This window comes from Acipenser ruthenus, chromosome 27 (assembly GCF_902713425.1).
Source record: "Acipenser ruthenus chromosome 27, fAciRut3.2 maternal haplotype, whole genome shotgun sequence".
Taxonomy (NCBI): Eukaryota; Metazoa; Chordata; class Actinopteri; order Acipenseriformes; family Acipenseridae; genus Acipenser; species Acipenser ruthenus.
Window position 1 is genome coordinate 2,985,204 of NC_081215.1, and position 18,291 is coordinate 3,003,494.

Consider the following 18,291-nt stretch of genomic DNA (forward strand, 5'->3'; position numbering starts at 1 on the left):
TTTTTTTTTTTCTCTTAACCCATAAAACTTAAGTGGCAAAGTTGAAGAAATACTGTACCTTTTTTTTTTTTTATGAAGCCTTGCGCCTTTAAACTGAAAAAAAAAATTGCTTGTGAATAAAAAGGCACGAAAATAGAGCCATAAATTATTTGACATGCAATGGGTTTTCCTTTAAATAAATACCGATCAGGTTTATGTTCAAAGACAATAGAAAACGCAGCGCAGATATGCAGTTTACAGTATTTATGGCTGTAATATTGAGGTGCCACCACAGTAATTTCATGCCCCAATGAGGAGCGCAAGGTCAAAGCAAATGCTTCAGTTCAGCATCTGCTAATACACTAACTCATAAACAGGGCCTGCGTGTATCAGGTGCACACAATAATACAGAATAGCTTTCCATTACTGTTCTTTCTTTACGATGTCGTCATTAGATGTAATTTACAGTATGTTTTAGAATAATTCATTTGGGTGTAGGTCGATCTGAAATAGGGGTCTTGGGGGGTCATGCCACAGGTTTTGGAAACAGTAATACATTTAACATATTTACTTGCTCGGTTGTATCCGAGGAGTGGGTTTGTTTTATTTATTTTTTTTACTGAGCACCCCCAGACACGCGTTTGCCGTGGATGTATGCAATGTGGCTTACTGGGATGGGGTTTGCGATGATAATTTGGATTAGACTCTTTTTCTCGTCTAGTTGTTTATATAAAAAATATATATATTTGGAACAGTGCAGTTCTACAGTATACACTTGCTGTTTCACTCAACTGACTTTGGGTTCGAAACAAAAAGTGGCTTTTTTATTGTCCTATTTTATTTATTATTTGTTTATTTAGCAGACGCCTTTATCCAAGGCGACTTACAGAGACTAGGGTGTGTGAACTATGCATCGGCTGCAGAGTCACTAACAATTACCTCTCACCCGAAAGACGGAGCACAAGGAGGTTAAGTGACTTGCTCAGGGTCACACAATGAGTCAGTGGCTGAGGTGGGACTTGAACCGGGGACCTCCAGGTTACAAGCCCTTTTCTTTAACCACTGGACCACACAGCCTCCTATTTGCACCCACAGATCCAGACTGCTACATTTCTTATATATGTGGAGCACCAGTATGGCTCTGGTTAAGTGTAATTTCAAATCCGGCATACACAATGATTTCCTTTTAACTTTACTATGAAAGGCTTGATCACGTTATGAGATGTCTTGAGATTTTGAGTTATTGTCTGGCGATACCTGCCTGGCTGACCTATGACCTGGTGCCTTTACTCTGGAGATGAATGAGAAATGAAAATCAATGAAAACCTTTTTTTTTTTTTTTTTTTTTTAATGCCTTTGTCTCTCTAGATAAACAGAAAATATTTGTGATGTCATTGAAGGCTTACAGTGGCTTGTATGCTAATCCTTTTTTTCACGATGCTGTAATTCACCATACATAAAAAAACAAACAAAAAAAACCATTCTCTTCATTATTGAGAGAGCTCTGTTACAGTACATTATCAGGTTTTAGATTTCGGTCTGCAAGCCACCGACAGGTTTCATTAGCAGACCAGAGTTACAATGACAGGCTTTAGGGAGTACTAATCAACATTCATGCATGGACTGAGCTGTCTATTTAAGGACCGACTAATACACAGTATATGGACTTGGTAAAAGATGGTCCTTATATGTTTTTATTGTAGTTTTGGAATTGAAGAATTGTGGTCATGGCTTTACTGATTCCCTGACAGAAATACACATGTTTAGTAAGGTACCCTAGGATTGAATGAACTCACAGAAATGAATGAAATCCTAAAGGACTGTTGTTTTCTTCCAAATTACTTGTATACACTGTTTATATAAAACATGCTAACAAAGAATATAGTACATTTTATCATGTGGAAACAGTAAAACTAAAAAGAAACTTCCATCATTTCTCAAACGAGTAACTGTAAACCATGCAATTTTATTCGCATGCTAAATATATATCACAGATTACACCCATAAAACCCATGATCCTTTAAAATTGCTGTAGACCTCAATTTGCAATTTTGCAAATGTGCCCCCCCCCCCCCCCCCCCCCCCCATCCACTTACTGTAGATTACATATTGTAAGCTCATTTGAAATAAAGAAAGCTCTTTTTGTGCAGACTCAGTATTTGGTGGCTATTTTTGGGTGGAGCTTTGAATGCAACTTCATATCCAAAGTGTAAACGTAAAACGACTGAATGTTCACATTACACGAAGCAGGTTTCTAATTCATTCTGTAGATGCTTTAATGGGCTCACTTTTACAATACCTACAGAGAAGGGATTCAGAAAGGAAGAAATAAATCCAACGAGTCTTATTTAACCGACCTCTGAAAAGCCCAGGTGTCACCCAACAATGGAAACTTTTTTATTCTTGTTTTTTGATTTGTCTTTTTTTTGACACATGTACTGTAGCACTTGGTGATAATTGGGGCGTATAAACCTCTGGAACTTTAGGTATGCATTGCACATACTTGGCTTGGAGCCCAGGTGACATTCAGCGTTACCTTTTAGGGATCATTGATTTTGCACGTAATAGTTCCTTATTTAGTAGGGTAAACAATAAAGGGCTTGACATTTTTATTGCTTTCTGTTTTCCTCATAATTGTTAGAAAAATCCGATTTGTTCAGTAAATACATTTTACTGCGAGGAGGAAAATATTCTCACCAGACATGTTTGTCATGTTTTTTTTTTTTCTATCTTGGGTTTAAATATGCTTCTCGTTGTAACAAATAAGCCACATTACACAGTTTTCTAAAAACATCTGAATTGAGGTCTTATGTGGTTATAAGATTTTATCAATAAAAATGTTCTGCCTCATTTACTTTTATGTTTTACTCATTTAAAAATTATGAAGGGGGGGCGGGGGGAAAGTAAGATGTGCTACAGCTTGTTAAATTCCACAATTTCAAATCTTAAGATTTCAGTTTGCTTTCATGTTCATATGGATTTCTGTGAAATAGAGACAGTACCGACATCAATATAGACTGCGTCTTTAGGACTCCAGTTCACCCTATATATTACATACAGTGCACAGTGTACCAATCACTCTGTGGAAACAAGAATCTTCCAACAGAACGTCCAGTCTGACTAATGCAAACAACATGCTTGTGTTTTTGGAGCCAGTCGTTGATTGATTAATTTAGCGATGAGGGATTTACTGATTATTGGAAGTGGCTTGGCCCTAAAAACCAGACTGGATATCACAGAGGCAGGTGCCTGCCTTCTCTCCATCTGTCTGTCTCTGTCCTGCACAGAGCCTCTGTCTTGATGCAGAAGATTTATTGGATACAGAAAGTAATTATGTTTTTGAAATGTATTTTTCATAGGTTCGTGCGACAGTGTCGCTTACCCTGTGAGTCACTCACCTCAGATATGCTTGGGGGTGGGAAAAATTACCACTGGGCAAACTTTATTGAACTATTTTGCATATTTGTCAAATAATTTACTTGCAGTAACAATTGGCTGTATCTATTTTGCTGTGCAGTTTATCTGCATGACGGTGAATTGTGCTAATCACATGAGGTCGTTATTTTTATGATCAGTAACTGTACATTCAGTGTCAGATGAAGTGGAAGAATAGTGCAAATAGTTTCATAGAATCGCATGTTGTCAGTGCATGTGTTTTGGGTTTGGCATTCAGTAGGCCAGTCCAGGACTAGTCTGTATACAGTGGTGTAATCCTAAATCTGAAGGTACCGGAACGCCACTAAAATATCGATATTCTTAAGAATTATTCTACAAATGCACATTTTTATGTGTATTCTGAACTTCTAGTAACATATACAATAGGTAATGCATTTATTGATTTTCAGCATGCAAAGTGTCTTTCTCCAGCTTCGCTTGTGTCCACAGTCATAGTCGATGCATTGTTGCTGTCGCAGCCTTCTTAAAGAAGTTGTTTGTAATAGAAGTTCCTAATGCTCTCTTCGTTGCATCAAGAGGACTACTGACTGAATCAGACAGTTGAGTCATGTGACCTAGCTTGCCTATTTTAGAAGTTCCGGCTCGACTACACCACTGCTGCCTATAGAAAATCGTTCCAGACTTCACCACTATCTGTATAGATGAAGGCCACCTAATAAAACAAATGCTGTGAAGGTTAGATGTTTAAACAGTAAAAATCCTAAACGGTGAAGTATTTCACAACGTTTAACCAAAAATATCCGGTTGAATGGGAATCTTGCAGTGTTTTAAGTCATTTACAGCATCTTGATGCATAATTTAACCCATGTCAATTGTTCCCCTAACAGGTTTGACTGATGAAGAGGTTGAGCTGGCCATCCAGCATGCAGGCGTTTCCATCGAGGAGCCCCATTCTCTGAGTCCTTCAGGCCAGCAGCATCTGCTCCATCCACCTCACCTGGCCCCTGTGCAGTACAGTGAGTGCCGCTTCTAATCAAAGTTTACAATGCTTCTCTTAGTATGCCTACATTTACCAGTATTCATCGTTTTATAATTATGGATGGCACACCTGTGTGATATTCCAAAAATAATAATTTCCTCCTTTTCAAGAATCATTCCCTTATGTCCAAACAGGTATTTCTCATATTGATAGTCAAAAGCCCCCTGGTTATCTAGAAGAAGAAAAACAAACAAACAAAAAAAAACAGTAAACTGATCCTGGACTTGGGTATATCAACTATAAAATTGCTTATATCCGTAAAAGACACTCCGACTATTTTAATTGGTTATCGTAGGGTTACGTAGCGCTGAGAGATTTCAGTCGGAACCCCCAAACAGGGTTTGAACCCCTGTCCTTTAAGTGCTGTTACCTGATTTACTGACGCAGAATGGAGTCTGCATGGTGTTTAACCTGTATGACAGTGATATTAGATACATTCCACTCTCATTTATTGTGACACTGTCCTTGACACTCAAGCATTTCATGTTTTGTAATGAAAGTGATTTTGATGGGATGCCATGGAGATAGGTTCCATCCTGGGTGCATAGTGGTTTTATATCCCAGAGCTATAAGAGAGTCTTTTATAATGAGGTTGGAATGTTTTCCCTTATACATGGGGGTCAATCTGCAAGTGGCTACCAATTCTGATGTCCTTGTTACAAGTAGATCATATAGCGGCCTGCATTCATCTCTGTCTTGAGTAATGGATACTTTGATCTCTAGTGGAAGGACGGGTAGGACACTCTTAAACCCAATAAAAATTGAAAGAAGATTGGAAAATGTGAACCAGCTCTTTGGTTTAACTGACTGAATAAAAGTGTTGGTGGTGAAAGATAATCAAATCTGTAAAGCTTAAACCACTTGGTTTTCCATCTTTTTTGAGAATCAAATCCAAGAGAAATACAAATGTATGGGACGCTGCGCCGTACCCTACAGAGAAGCACTTTCCTTATCCTGGGCTTGGGTTGACGTACACACTTTATGTTGTGTGTGTATATATACTCTTTGCTATATCTTCAGGGTTAGATAAATTGAGTCTTTTAACAAGTGATAAAGGGTATGACAACCATTTGGACCTGAATTCTGATCATGTAGTGGGGAATATTCACTTACATTCCTACAAGTAATCTAGCATTGTTTCATTAATGCTGTTTCTGTATTTATTATTTTTTTCCTTTTGTATCGTTGCCGACCATTCCAATGAACCTTTTTAACTACAAAAAGAAAAGAAAAGAAAATGGTTTTGATTAAACTAAAGAAACAAGACTTTGCACGAATGACAATAAATCTGATAAATGATATTTGAATTAGTTGTGTAGCTGTAATTTATTACATAAAATATAATTTATTTGACACAAGATTATTTGCTGGAAGCATCAGTCAACCCAGCTAGTTCAAACAAGCTATTAGCCCTTGGAAATCCTTGGAAACCAGACTGTTGGATTATGAGGGATACAAATCTTAATTAGAAAGAAAAAGAATAATAATGTTTTAAAGTGCAGCCGCCACATGCGCCTGTGTGGAGGCACAGAGCGAGTCTGGTGAGATCGCAGTTGCTACACCCAGGGGCCAAATTGAAACACTCTCTTGAGTTGGAATACTAATATCTCCTGACACAGGGGGAAAAGTACTGGCGGACAGTGGCTGTTATAATGAGATACGTTCACAGAAATAGATTTAGTTTATGGTCATGTCTGGACACTGGGTAAATCCGATCCTGTTCATTATTCCTGATTTTCTGGATTTTAAAAATGTATAATTTAATTATCATCCCTGTGCTTATTTCCTCAAACAACTGGCTACAACATGAATGTTATTCTTAGAAGGGTAACACCTTGGCTACAGATTCCTCATCAATAACACCTGAATATCACATTCACTTCCTCCTGAGTTCTGAAGTATTTCATTTTTAATTCAGCTTGGGTGATTTCATTTGGATTGAATTACCTGTGTTCATTCCATGTTTCTTTGTAACAAATGATGTTGATCGCATGTAAAGGCCTGCATTCTTGCAGGAATTAACACTTCTCGCAATTAACAGAGCTGAATTCCAAATGAATTACTTGAACTTGGAGGAAGTGCATGAGATATTCAGCTGTTGTTCCTGCGGTAGTCACTCAGAATTAATTCTGAATCTGCTGCCATTCTTTAAGTATCCTTTATAATCTTTGAGAAGCTCCGAGACCAATTCTGAACATCTGCTTTAAGCACAACTAGATGCTCTGAGCTGCGATTTGACTGCCAAAAATAAAATGCTTACCAGGTAACTGACCTTGGGAAATGTAATTTGTGACTGCTACACCAAAGTCATTGTATTTATCTTGCTCTTATTGTATTATTACTTGTACTGTAACACTTGAAATGTATTTGCTTGCGATTGTAAGTCGCCCTGGATAAGGGCGTCTGCTAAGAAATAAATAATAATAATAAAAAATAATAATACGCGCAAATAGTTGGGTTCAAAGTACAGGCAGGTTAAAAACAGATGCATATTCTTTGTTATATTGCGTTAAACTTTACAAAAATTTCTGCTGCTGATTTCGGTCAGGCATTTGATAAAGCAGAAGCTAAGGGTAGTCATTCAACATGGTTCATCTTTGACCTTGTGTCTTTGTCAGTCAAAGTATCAGAAATACCACTTGTTAAGAACACTGGCAGGTGACTTAGAAGGCACACATGGGCTGTTGATTTCATCATCGTTTGACCTTTTAAAAAAAATCTGATAAAGATCAAGCCCCATTTTAATATCCGATATCTAACTGTGTAGCCCAATGACTTAAACGTGTGCTTCTATTATTATTTATTTCTTAGCAGACGCGCTTATCCAGGGCGACTTACAATTGTTACAAGATATCACATTATACATTATTTCACATTATACAGATATCACACAATTTTTTTTTTTTACATACAATTACCCATTTATACAGTTTTTTTTTTTTTTTACTGGAGCAATCTAGGTAAAGTACCTTGCTCAAGGGTACAACAGCAGTGTCCCCCACTGGGGATTGAACCCACAACCCTCCGGTCAAGAGTCCAGAGCCCTAACCACTACTCCATACTGCTGCCCGCGCTTCTAGACTGTAATGTGTTATCAGTAACATGCCAGGCAGTTCTCTCCTCAGGCAAGCTACCTGTATGCAAAACATTTGTGCTACAATTCATTTGTTCTTCCGTGTAAATATGTAACCGTTTTTATCTGATTTTCTCTGCCGCCAGGGAAGTAGTCCTTCTTTTTTTTTTTTTTTTTAAGTTAGTGTTACAGGATCTTGCCAACAATATTAGAGGTCAGATTTCTTTCCTGGGGCCCATATGTTTTGGAAAAGTTATGTTTGGTCTATGCCCCATACAGTTTTATAAAATGTACATTTTTAATAGGAAAATGCCAGATGCACAGTTCCACCTAGTATAACCTCCAAGCGCTGCAAGTAGCAACACGAGAATGCTTATTTGTCTCATGGTGGTGTTGTGTCTACACTGTGTGATATAAACAGAATGGACTGTCAACAGAACACGCTTTATAAGGGTACATCATTTAAAGTTAGTCTTATATGCTATGAATTTTGGTTTTGTGCATCATGTAGTATTTGAATAATTGCAGTTAATTTTAGATAATTTTTGTGGATTTCCTCTTGCTGTTATTTGATCTTTTAACTGATAATATGGTATGGTATTTAAAAAAGGACAGCCTGTAACAAGAATATGAATAGAATAATGATGTGCATTAGGGTGAATAAATACATACATTTCCATCCTAACCTTTAACTATTGCATCTTTTTAGAATGATTTAGTATATCATATTTCAGCAGAGGAAACCGTTAATCACATCTCTACGTCACCAATTGAAGTGAAACCTTTTTTTTTTTTTTTTTTTTTTTAAACAACCTTTCTGTTCTGTTTTGTAGGTCCTTCAGGCTCCAGATGGCGAGATTATGGCGCTCTAGCGATTATAATGGCTGGAATGGCCTTTGGTTTCCAGCAGCTTTACCGGGTATGTCATCACAATTCTAACTGGACAAGCTGCTTTAATTACTACAGTATTTTGGGAAGAGGACCTGGTTTCTAAGATGTTGTCAGTGAGCAGTATTTTTTACTATTAGATTTCTATATATTTTACATGTGGTTTCATTATGTAGTACTAAGCATTAGAACGAGAGAGCAAGAACCCAGAAGTCCAGTAATAAATGGTTTTATTTGCTCTGTGAACTAGCCTCAGGTTTTCTTTGGGGAGCTCATTTGCAAGCATTTTATTTATTTTTTTCACTCCAGCTTTGATTTCCGGGTCTCCAGTTATAAGCATGACGCCTCTTCTTGCCGTAGCCCCACGCGTTCAAAACCCTGTTTTCATGCCTGCTTGCCAGCAGAACCTGTGTTAGAAATCAAATAAATCTCTTTCTACCACTGGACTGGCAAATAACATGTGGAGCCATTCTCGTTCTCTTGCAGGTAAAGCAGTATTCGCTATCCTAGATTATGGGATGGCAGCATATCACTACTGGGCTGCATAATTTTCATAATGTCATACGAGTTGCTTACTTGCACTAAGGCAAAGGTTCTGGTTCTGTGTCATAAGTAGCAGCAGTATCTGATTGACACACATATTGGTAGTTTTTTATTATACTTGCACAATAATACATCACATCAGAAACCAACCAATCACAGTGAAGTATTTGCCAGAATTCCACTACATCATATCCTGTGTACAGATGCCATACCGTGCATAGAACACTACGCCTAATTCCAATGTTCCATGCTCGGTTTTGCTTATCGGTCCTCTTGCCCAAACTGCACTGCCTCTCTTACACAATATGAGACACCCGTATTCATTTCTAAATAAAAAATATTTCAAATCATGTTGCCAGTTAGCAGAACGTACCTAAAACATTAACGTTTTTATAATAACTGTTCAGAGGCCTATATAAAGGTTATTTCCTGGAGAGAACTCTGTTGCTATGGTGCTATGTCATCAGTGTTAACACAGAATTCCCTCTGCAGGGTCTCTTATACTGTCACAATACAGGCGCTTGTACTTGTCTTCCCATATGCCCAATCTATGCACACTTTATTTATACTATAGAACGACTTGTAAACAAGGTTCACAGTGGCAAGCCTATTAATTACATTATGTTGACACTCATTTCATGTTTTCAACTTTAAAGTGTTTATTACTTCTAGTGGCATCAACAACCCTCGCGCTGCATAATGACTGCGAAAACCTTGTCTCGGTATAGACTCCTCATTAGCAGCATTAAAGACACAGGAGTGAAGCTGAAACCTATTGAAAAGCAGGAGCAAATATGCCAGATGTAACTCTAAACTCAAGCTGTAATGTGTTTTTTTTTTATTTTTTTTTTTACTTCCTTTGGGGGGGAAAAAGATCATGTTAATAACTAGGATTCACATGCTCTTCCTTCCAAGAAGAAAAACTTACAAACAAATAAAAAAAAAAAAAAGCAATGCAAGATTTAAATCTTTTATAGGTTTCCATTGATGTTTTCAGAGAGCTGTTTATATCGAATGCACATGTGTCCAGTGAACAGGTATTACTTTAGCTGGTCAAGGAGTTCTTTTCTAGTCACAGTTCTAGGACCTTTAAAAGTACTGTAATTCTAAAAACCTAATTTCCCTATTTTTATAGAGAAGCGTTTGCCTGCAGCCTATGTATCTGTATATGCAGTACAGTGTGTAACACACATCTGAGAAAGCAGCTGATATCATTACATGCAGGCTGTTTCTTTAAGCTGTTTCTATGTGACCGCCATCAACTTGCAAACCTCTGTAGTGACAGAAAGTTGCAGCCACAAATCTACATGTGAGGGCCTCGGGGGTGGATTTTTCCACAGCATCCATAATGCAATGCTTTAGTTCACCCCCATTGGCGACCCTGTGTCCAAACACTGTGGCCTCATAGTAAGAAATCCATAGGGGTGGTGTCATCTGATCACCCTCTACCGACCCCGAGTTCAGTAACTCCCTGACCGGTGATTAGCGCTCACATTAGTGAACACGGTTTATTTAGGAGACAGTGTGGTTTAATAAGTTTGAGTTGGTCTGGTGGACGTGTATGGTTCCACCTTGCCCACTTGCTCATAGTGTTGCTAGACTGTCCGCTTAGGCCTGGGTGAAGCTAAACAAGCAGGGTAGGCTTGAATCTGAACGGAAGGCCCTTCAGTCAAAAACAAAGCAGAGGTGGGTGAGAAATAGGCAGTTTAACAAAGTCGTTCTTTAGTTAAATTGTCTGCCATTTTTATTCAAAATCTGCTATTTTCAGTTTAGTTACTGAAACGCATACTGTACGTCCTATAATTATCTGGTATGTTTAGCATGATAATGTAATGCTGCTTACTCAAATACTAACAAGGTGTCCAAGACAAAGGGCAGGGGGTGGGAGGAATCTTTAAACATAAGCCAGTGGAAATTTGTAAACTTTAAGACATTTTTTAACCATGATCTTGGAAGTACTTGATAATAGTCTTAATTATCAACAAATGTTAAATGTTGGGTTTCTTTTATGTATACATTTTTTTTTATATCGTTCCACAAGGGGTGCTTTTTTTAATTGGCAGGTAACAATCAAAGTGTCACGAGCTGTGAATCAATCACAGTTGCACATCCTGTCAGGTTGTAGAAATACTCTCCTAGCTGGTTGATCCTATTACACAGATGTAGCAACACATATTTAGTGTGATATTATAGTAGCGTCTTACAAAGGTAGCTGGTTCAGCTAAAGAGAGGGAGTGACTCGCTTTAAAATAAATAAATGTTATTGTGGATTTAGATTCTGAATCATCAGCTTTTATTACAATAATGGATTCAGTGGGAAATAATATGAATGACTGGGGTGTAATTGAATTTGAGCGATTGTCACTTACCGGAATGAAACCTGCACTTCACAAATACATAAATTAAACACTGAAAATGTATTTTATTTAAAAGAAGAAAAAAAAAACAGCTACTAACATAAAGGATTAAGTACAGGAAAAAACAAGTGATAATGGGGAAGGAAAATGAAAACAGTTAGCAGAAATGGGGCAATGGTGTTATTGTTGGAAATTTAAGGCTCGTTCACAGCAGATTGTCTTCTATGAAACATGCCTTTCTGGGGTGGAATCCTAATAGTGTCTGGTATTTTTTAATTGCAGAAATACATCCTTCCTCTCATTATGGGCAGCAGGGAGGATAAGAAGCATCTGCAGAGGATCGAGAGCAACATTTCGGAGATGAGTGGCACCCTGACACAGACAGGTGAAGATTAATATCTTCATCACTTTTCCTCCTGAACATATTTTCCTTCATTTCATTTATCTGTCGTGAAAATCTACTTGCATTTTACAAATGACGCTCCCGTCATTTCGGTTTAATATGAAATTGCTTGTTTACTGTCGGGCTCGGCCTCAATTAATTACGTTTTACTGAAAAGCTCTTAACCTCAGAATATTAATGAGGGATGAGGGGAGAGAAATGACAATATATTTTTTTTATTTATTTTTTTATGGCTAGAAAGTTCATTTTAATTTCTGCCATGAAGCATGCGTCTCTAGCCGGTGATTAACTGAGCTGTGACGGGTACATTTCTAAATCCGGACAGGTAAGACATTTCTGCCTGCCTGTCAAGTATAAACATCAGCTTTTCGCAAGCTACAATTAAGTATCCTTGTAACCTGTTAAAACAACTAGAGGTCTTTTATATGAAGAGGGATGTTGGGCATGGAACAGCCTGTTACCCTGTGATTTCTCAACAGTGTTATGAGCTGATACAGATGCTGTTACATTTCTGTTACAAATTAATAAATGGATTGGATGATTGCATTGGTTCATGTACTTCTCAGAGAGATAATAAAAAGATGAAATCCAGCCTCGGAGTTTACCCCCAAAGCTACACTTTGCTTTAAGTGTAAAGTCTAATACAAAACTTCAGGGGGTGAGGTGGTATTTTTATTTTTTAGTTGATCATGAGAGAGATATAAATGTGTGAAAAACTATGTCGATCTGATTAACACATGAGCACAAGTGTTTACTGCCGTTGACTCTGGTATGCAACAAAACTTCCTCGTGAAATGTTGTTTTTTTGGCAGTGGTAGTGTTTTTTTTGTTTTTGTTTTTAAACAAATTTCTATTTTGTTTATCGTAATCTTTCAGATTTTAAGATAAGGCTTTTTATTTTGTGCCTTTTTTTTGTCTCAGCTAAAACCACAATCGCACGTAAAACCAAATAGCAACCTGTTTCCCGAGTATGAAAATGTGAGTTTGTGTACACAAAGAAGCTTTGTCTTACACGTCAGTGTTATTGGACATGTGCTGTAAGTTCTTACTGCTCTATAAAGTACACAGCTGTAGGGCAGAAGACGTATATCCAGGTTATCGCATCACCCACACAGGTTTGAACATCAAGGCTAGAACTGTGATCCTGTATGAAACATTCTGATCCATCCCATAAAAAGAAACAGCAATTACCACATTCAACCATCAGGTGGTACTGTTTGCTATGCAAAAATCCAGTTTAATGTAAAAGTAAATGGACTTTTTAACCTCTTCAATAAAAGATGCAAAAAGGAATGTGTTCTGCAGGTACCAGATTTTGAAATTATTGTAATTTGTTTTTTTATTATATTTTTGTTAGTACAAAAAAACATATATAGTTAGCAAAATGTATACAGTGTGAAATAAACATTTTATATACATAACAGAAATATTCACATTTTTTATGTAAAGTATGTACAAAATTACACAAACAATATATAAAAGGAGTACAAAACTTTTTTTTTTGTAAAATAAAATTAAATACTATGTATATACTTTAGATAGTGGTATTTCCAACTCTTCTCAATGTCTTCACAGATAGATAGGGATTTTTGCATGAAACGCAATTGGATAAAGTCACCTGATGATTTCGATCTCCCTTTGCCGACTTCAAAACACATATCACATTACTAACACTGCCTTAGGGCATTGTGACAGAAGGAAGGAATTTGAGCTGCAAATCTCAGTACAAAGGGGACGCAGCCGGAGCACTGTGTTTTTGTTTCGTTTATTTGTGTAGCAGAGGACTAGCGAGTCAGGAGCTGCAGCCACGGAGCACGACTAGCACTGCACAGCACAAAAGAGCACAACAGAGCACCACTGCACCTACAACCCAGCATAACAGAGCACCACTGCACTACAACCCAGCCCAACAGAGCACCACTGCACTACAACCCAGCACAACAGAGCACCACTGTACTACAACCCATCCCAACAGAGCACCACTGTACTACAACCCAGCACAACAGAGCACCACTGCACTATAACCCAGCCCAACAGAGCACCACTGCACTACAACCCAGCCCAACAGAGCACCACTGCACTACAACCCAGCATAACAGAGCACCACTGCACTACAACCCAGCCCAACAGAGCACCACTGCACTACAACCCATCCCAACAGAGCACCACTGTGCTACAACCCATCCCAACAGAGCACCACTGTACTACAACCCAGCACAACAGAGCACCACTGCACTACAACCCAGCACAACAGAGCACCACTGCACTACAACCCATCCCAACAGAGCACCACTGTACTACAACCCATCCCAACAGAGCACCACTGTACTACAACCCAGCACAACAGAGCACCACTGCACTACAACCCAGCACAACAGAGAACCACTGCACTACAACCCATCCCAACAGAGCACCACTGTACTACAACCCATCCCAACAGAGCACCACTGCACTACAACCCAGCACAACAGAGCACCACTGCACTACAACCCAGCCCAACAGAGCACCACTGCACTACAACCCAGCACAACAGAGCACCACTGTACTACAACCCATCCCAACAGAGCACCACTGTACTACAACCCAGCACAACAGAGCACCACTGCACTATAACCCAGCCCAACAGAGCACCACTGCACTACAACCCAGCCCAACAGAGCACCACTGCACTACAACCCAGCATAACAGAGCACCACTGCACTACAACCCAGCCCAACAGAGCACCACTGCACTACAACCCATCCCAACAGAGCACCACTGCACTACAACCCAGCCCAACAGAGCACCACTGTACTACAACCCAGCACAACAGAGCACCACTGCACTACAACCCAGCACAACAGAGCACCACTGCACTACAACCCATCCCAACAGAGCACCACTGTGCTACAACCCATCCCAACAGAGCACCACTGTACTACAACCCAGCACAACAGAGCACCACTGCACTACAACCCAGCACAACAGAGAACCACTGCACTACAACCCATCCCAACAGAGCACCACTGTACTACAACCCATCCCAACAGAGCACCACTGCACTACAACCCAGCATAACAGAGCACCACTGCACTACAACCCAGCCCAACAGAGCACCACTGCACCTACAACCCAGCACAACAGAGCACCACTGTACTACAAACCATCCCAACAGAGCACCACTGTACTACAACCCAGCATAACAGAGCACCACTGCACTACAACCCAGCCCAACAGAGCACCACTGCACTACAACCCATCCCAACAGAGCACCACTGTACTACAACCCATCCCAACAGAGCACCACTGTACTACAACCCAGCACAACAGAGCACCACTGCACTATAACCCAGCCCAACAGAGCACCACTGCACTACAACCCAGCCCAACAGAGCACCACTGCACTACAACCCAGCATAACAGAGCACCACTGCACTACAACCCAGCCCAACAGAGCACCACTGCACTACAACCCATCCCAACAGAGCACCACTGTGCTACAACCCATCCCAACAGAGCACCACTGTACTACAACCCAGCACAACAGAGAACCACTGCACTACAACCCAGCACAACAGAGAACCACTGCACTACAACCCAGCACAACAGAGCACCACTGCACTATAACCCAGCCCAACAGAGCACCACTGCACTATAACCCAGCCCAACAGAGCACCACTACACTACAACCAGTGCACTACCCGGTGCACTTGCGGATTACTGTACTGTGTTATTTTGTGAAACCTTTTTGTTTGGGACTGAAAACCCACCGTTATACTGCTATACCAGCAATGTTATGGGGTTAAAACGGCGGGTTTTCAGTCCCAAACAAAAATGTTTCACAAAATAATAACACCAATACAGTGATTATTATTAATTAAAACGGACAGTCACTTTGTCACCCACACCACTCACCTCCTGACGGGCATGTATACAAAGAGATCAGATTGGAAAAAAAACCCCCAAAAAAACCTAGAATAGACGGCCAACCTTGACGTACGCCGGCACATCATGGTACTGCAAGTGCTCTTTTATTTGACGCAGGTGCGTATGTCCTGGAGCTGAAAAGGGGATACCAGACATCATATCCTGATTTCTAAATTGAAATCATCTGTACCCCCCTCATAACCCTATCAAGCACAAAACAGGTCAATTCAGTTCTGTATTATTTAACCACTAACATTTTACATCTCATTTCCAAAGCTAAGCTATAGGAAGGCTATGGCAAATGGCACCAAAGAATTCACCTTTTTGCTTTATAACTGAGCATCATTGTGGGACCTTCTGGCTATTTGGCAGGAGCTTTGACTTCCGAGCCACCAGCACTCTCTGGCAGACATGCACAGCAACGTTACTGTCCCATAAGCACGCTATCTAAATTATAGACCTCCTTCACCAGCTGTTCCCAACGGAACCCATCTGAGGCACATTCGGAAGTACGACTCTTTGATAATGAAACTTGGATTTAGGTTTGAGAAAAACCCTTTCATTCCAGTAGTGCATTTCAAGGATAGTGTTTGGTACACAAAGCTTTTAGCCAGCAAACCAGCCAGCCAGCATTTTTAAAAACATTAACAGTCGGATGATGCTGCATCTTGATTTTAAACAAATTAGACCTTGTTTAACACTGTTTTCAAGGGTGATTTTCTACAGATGTTTTATTGATTTTATTGTAATATAAGCAGCGTGGAACCCTATTGCATTAATTGGGGAATAAGAAACATTATTTGATCCAGAGAAGAGCTAACTACAGTCTGTATAGTTATTTGAAATTATACATTGCATTTATTGCACGATGAAGCAGCGCTGTTCATTTTATTACTTTTTTTTATTTTTCCCTTATCAACTATATCTTCAGCGAATCTTATTATAATTCAAGCCTCAAAGTATATGGAAGCAGAACAATGTTTATTAGGATTAGAAAGGGGAATTTCGGCTGTTTTTCCCCGTGTATGAAAGGATTTCGCTTGTTGGTTGTTTGGAGGATTTCGGATGCGTTAGGGCTGATGATTAGGCAGCTAATGGAAGTGTGTAGACAGTTATTTAATATACAGGCAGACACAAGATTAGAACTGAATCTATTTGTCTAGTGTAAAGAAAAATTCCATTTATATTGTTTTGTAATTCCCCAGACCTGGGCAAAGTGCAAAATGAAACTTATTGAGTTGTTTAGGAGTGGGTGAAGAAACACTAATGTGAAGTTGTGTACTGTATTAGTTGGGAGAGTGACTTGTACATTCTTTTCTGCAATGCCTGCATATTCATTACAGCCCAGGTACTTGTGACCCTCACCTCAACAGACAACTGTTTTGGACTTTTAGAGTAAGGTGCGCCAGCCAAATGTGTTGTGCTTCTTGTTAAAGTGACGTTTTAGATAAAAGGATTGACACCGAGTAAAGCTTATGGTTAGACCACATAGCTGGATGTTTCTTGTTAACAGCAGTAGTTATTTCTGTAAGTTATCTAAACAGGTAAACAGGACCTAACGGAACCCCCTTTCCAAATACAGGGCCGTTACACAGAATGCGTTAAACTTCTGTCCAGGATTGAAGAAGGGCTGTACAAAGTTTTGGTGGGAGAGAACTATTGCATTTTTTTTTTTCACTCAAGCAACACAAAGTACTGTTCTTCTGTTTTTCTACCACAAACGTATCAATTTTACTGATGTCAACTCATGTCCTTCAGGTCAGGTGAGATTTTGTTTTTTAGAGCAGTGACAATTATAGATTGTGAATATACATCCCATGATTGTAGGAGAGTGACAAGAAAGCAAAAGAGCAGGGCACCAGAGAAAAGGCTTGAGGGACCGCTGCCTTAATCTACAGGTATCCCTAAATCCCCATTCTTGTCATGTAAAGAGGATTGACCGATGCTGCCCCAGTACTGTTCTCTCTGGTTGCAATGTGTCTTTGTACAGTTAGATGGTTCTTTTGATGCACATATTAGAAAATCAACACGTTGTATTTCATGATTTTTTTCTATTTTAGTCTGTGTGTACAGTTGCATTTTCTTTTTTTTTTTTTTAAATCGCCTTTCATAAACCGTGAAAACTAGTTGAAACTTAGAACAAAACTTGTATGCAAGTAGTAATAGTATATTCCTTCAAAGGACACGTGCTTCCCATATTCCCAAACCCGTATGTTACCAGTGCAGTCTGTGAGCCAAATAAGCATCTACAGCATGACCATTTAAGCGTTGGTATCGAAACAAAAATAATAATAAAAGGTGTTACCTTTTTCTTTTATCATATGTAAAACCCTTTTAAAATCCTACATTGAAGAATTGTAAACATTTCAACTTGTCGTTTTTGTTCTTTCCTCATGGCTTTCTGTTTGTCTTACCGCAGTGACGCAGTTGCAGACGACTCTGGCCTCGGTTCAGGAGCTTCTGGTTCAGCAGCAGCAGAGAATACAGGAGCTGTCACAGGAGCTGGCTACTTCAGAGGTAACCTGCAGTTCTGAAAGTTCGCAATTCAGCAAAGTACATGCTCTGTTCTAAAGCTGAGGGAACACTAAGCCATTTGTGGCTTGAAAATTGGTTTCTGGAGACTGGGTTTCAGGCCACTGAATAGCAAACCAGGGGAGACTTGGAGGGGTTTGATACAGCAGCCTCAAACTCGGTCTACTGGAACCAG

At 39.4% G+C, this 18,291-nt stretch overlaps 1 protein-coding gene across 5 annotated transcripts in view; it reads left to right on the forward strand.

Annotated features, from left to right (window-relative positions):
* The window catches only part of LOC117425050 (peroxisomal membrane protein PEX14-like), a 62,943-nt gene that overhangs the window by 33,957 nt on the left and 10,695 nt on the right, over positions 1-18,291 (forward strand). For all 5 annotated transcript variants that reach the window (XM_034054294.3, XM_034054295.3, XM_034054292.3 and 2 more), the window contains exons 4-7: positions 4,263-4,391; positions 8,321-8,406; positions 11,558-11,660; positions 18,004-18,101. In XM_034054294.3, coding sequence (XP_033910185.2) covers positions 4,263-4,391; positions 8,321-8,406; positions 11,558-11,660; positions 18,004-18,101 — 416 coding nt within the window. The remainder of the gene's footprint in view (positions 1-4,262; positions 4,392-8,320; positions 8,407-11,557; positions 11,661-18,003; positions 18,102-18,291) is intronic.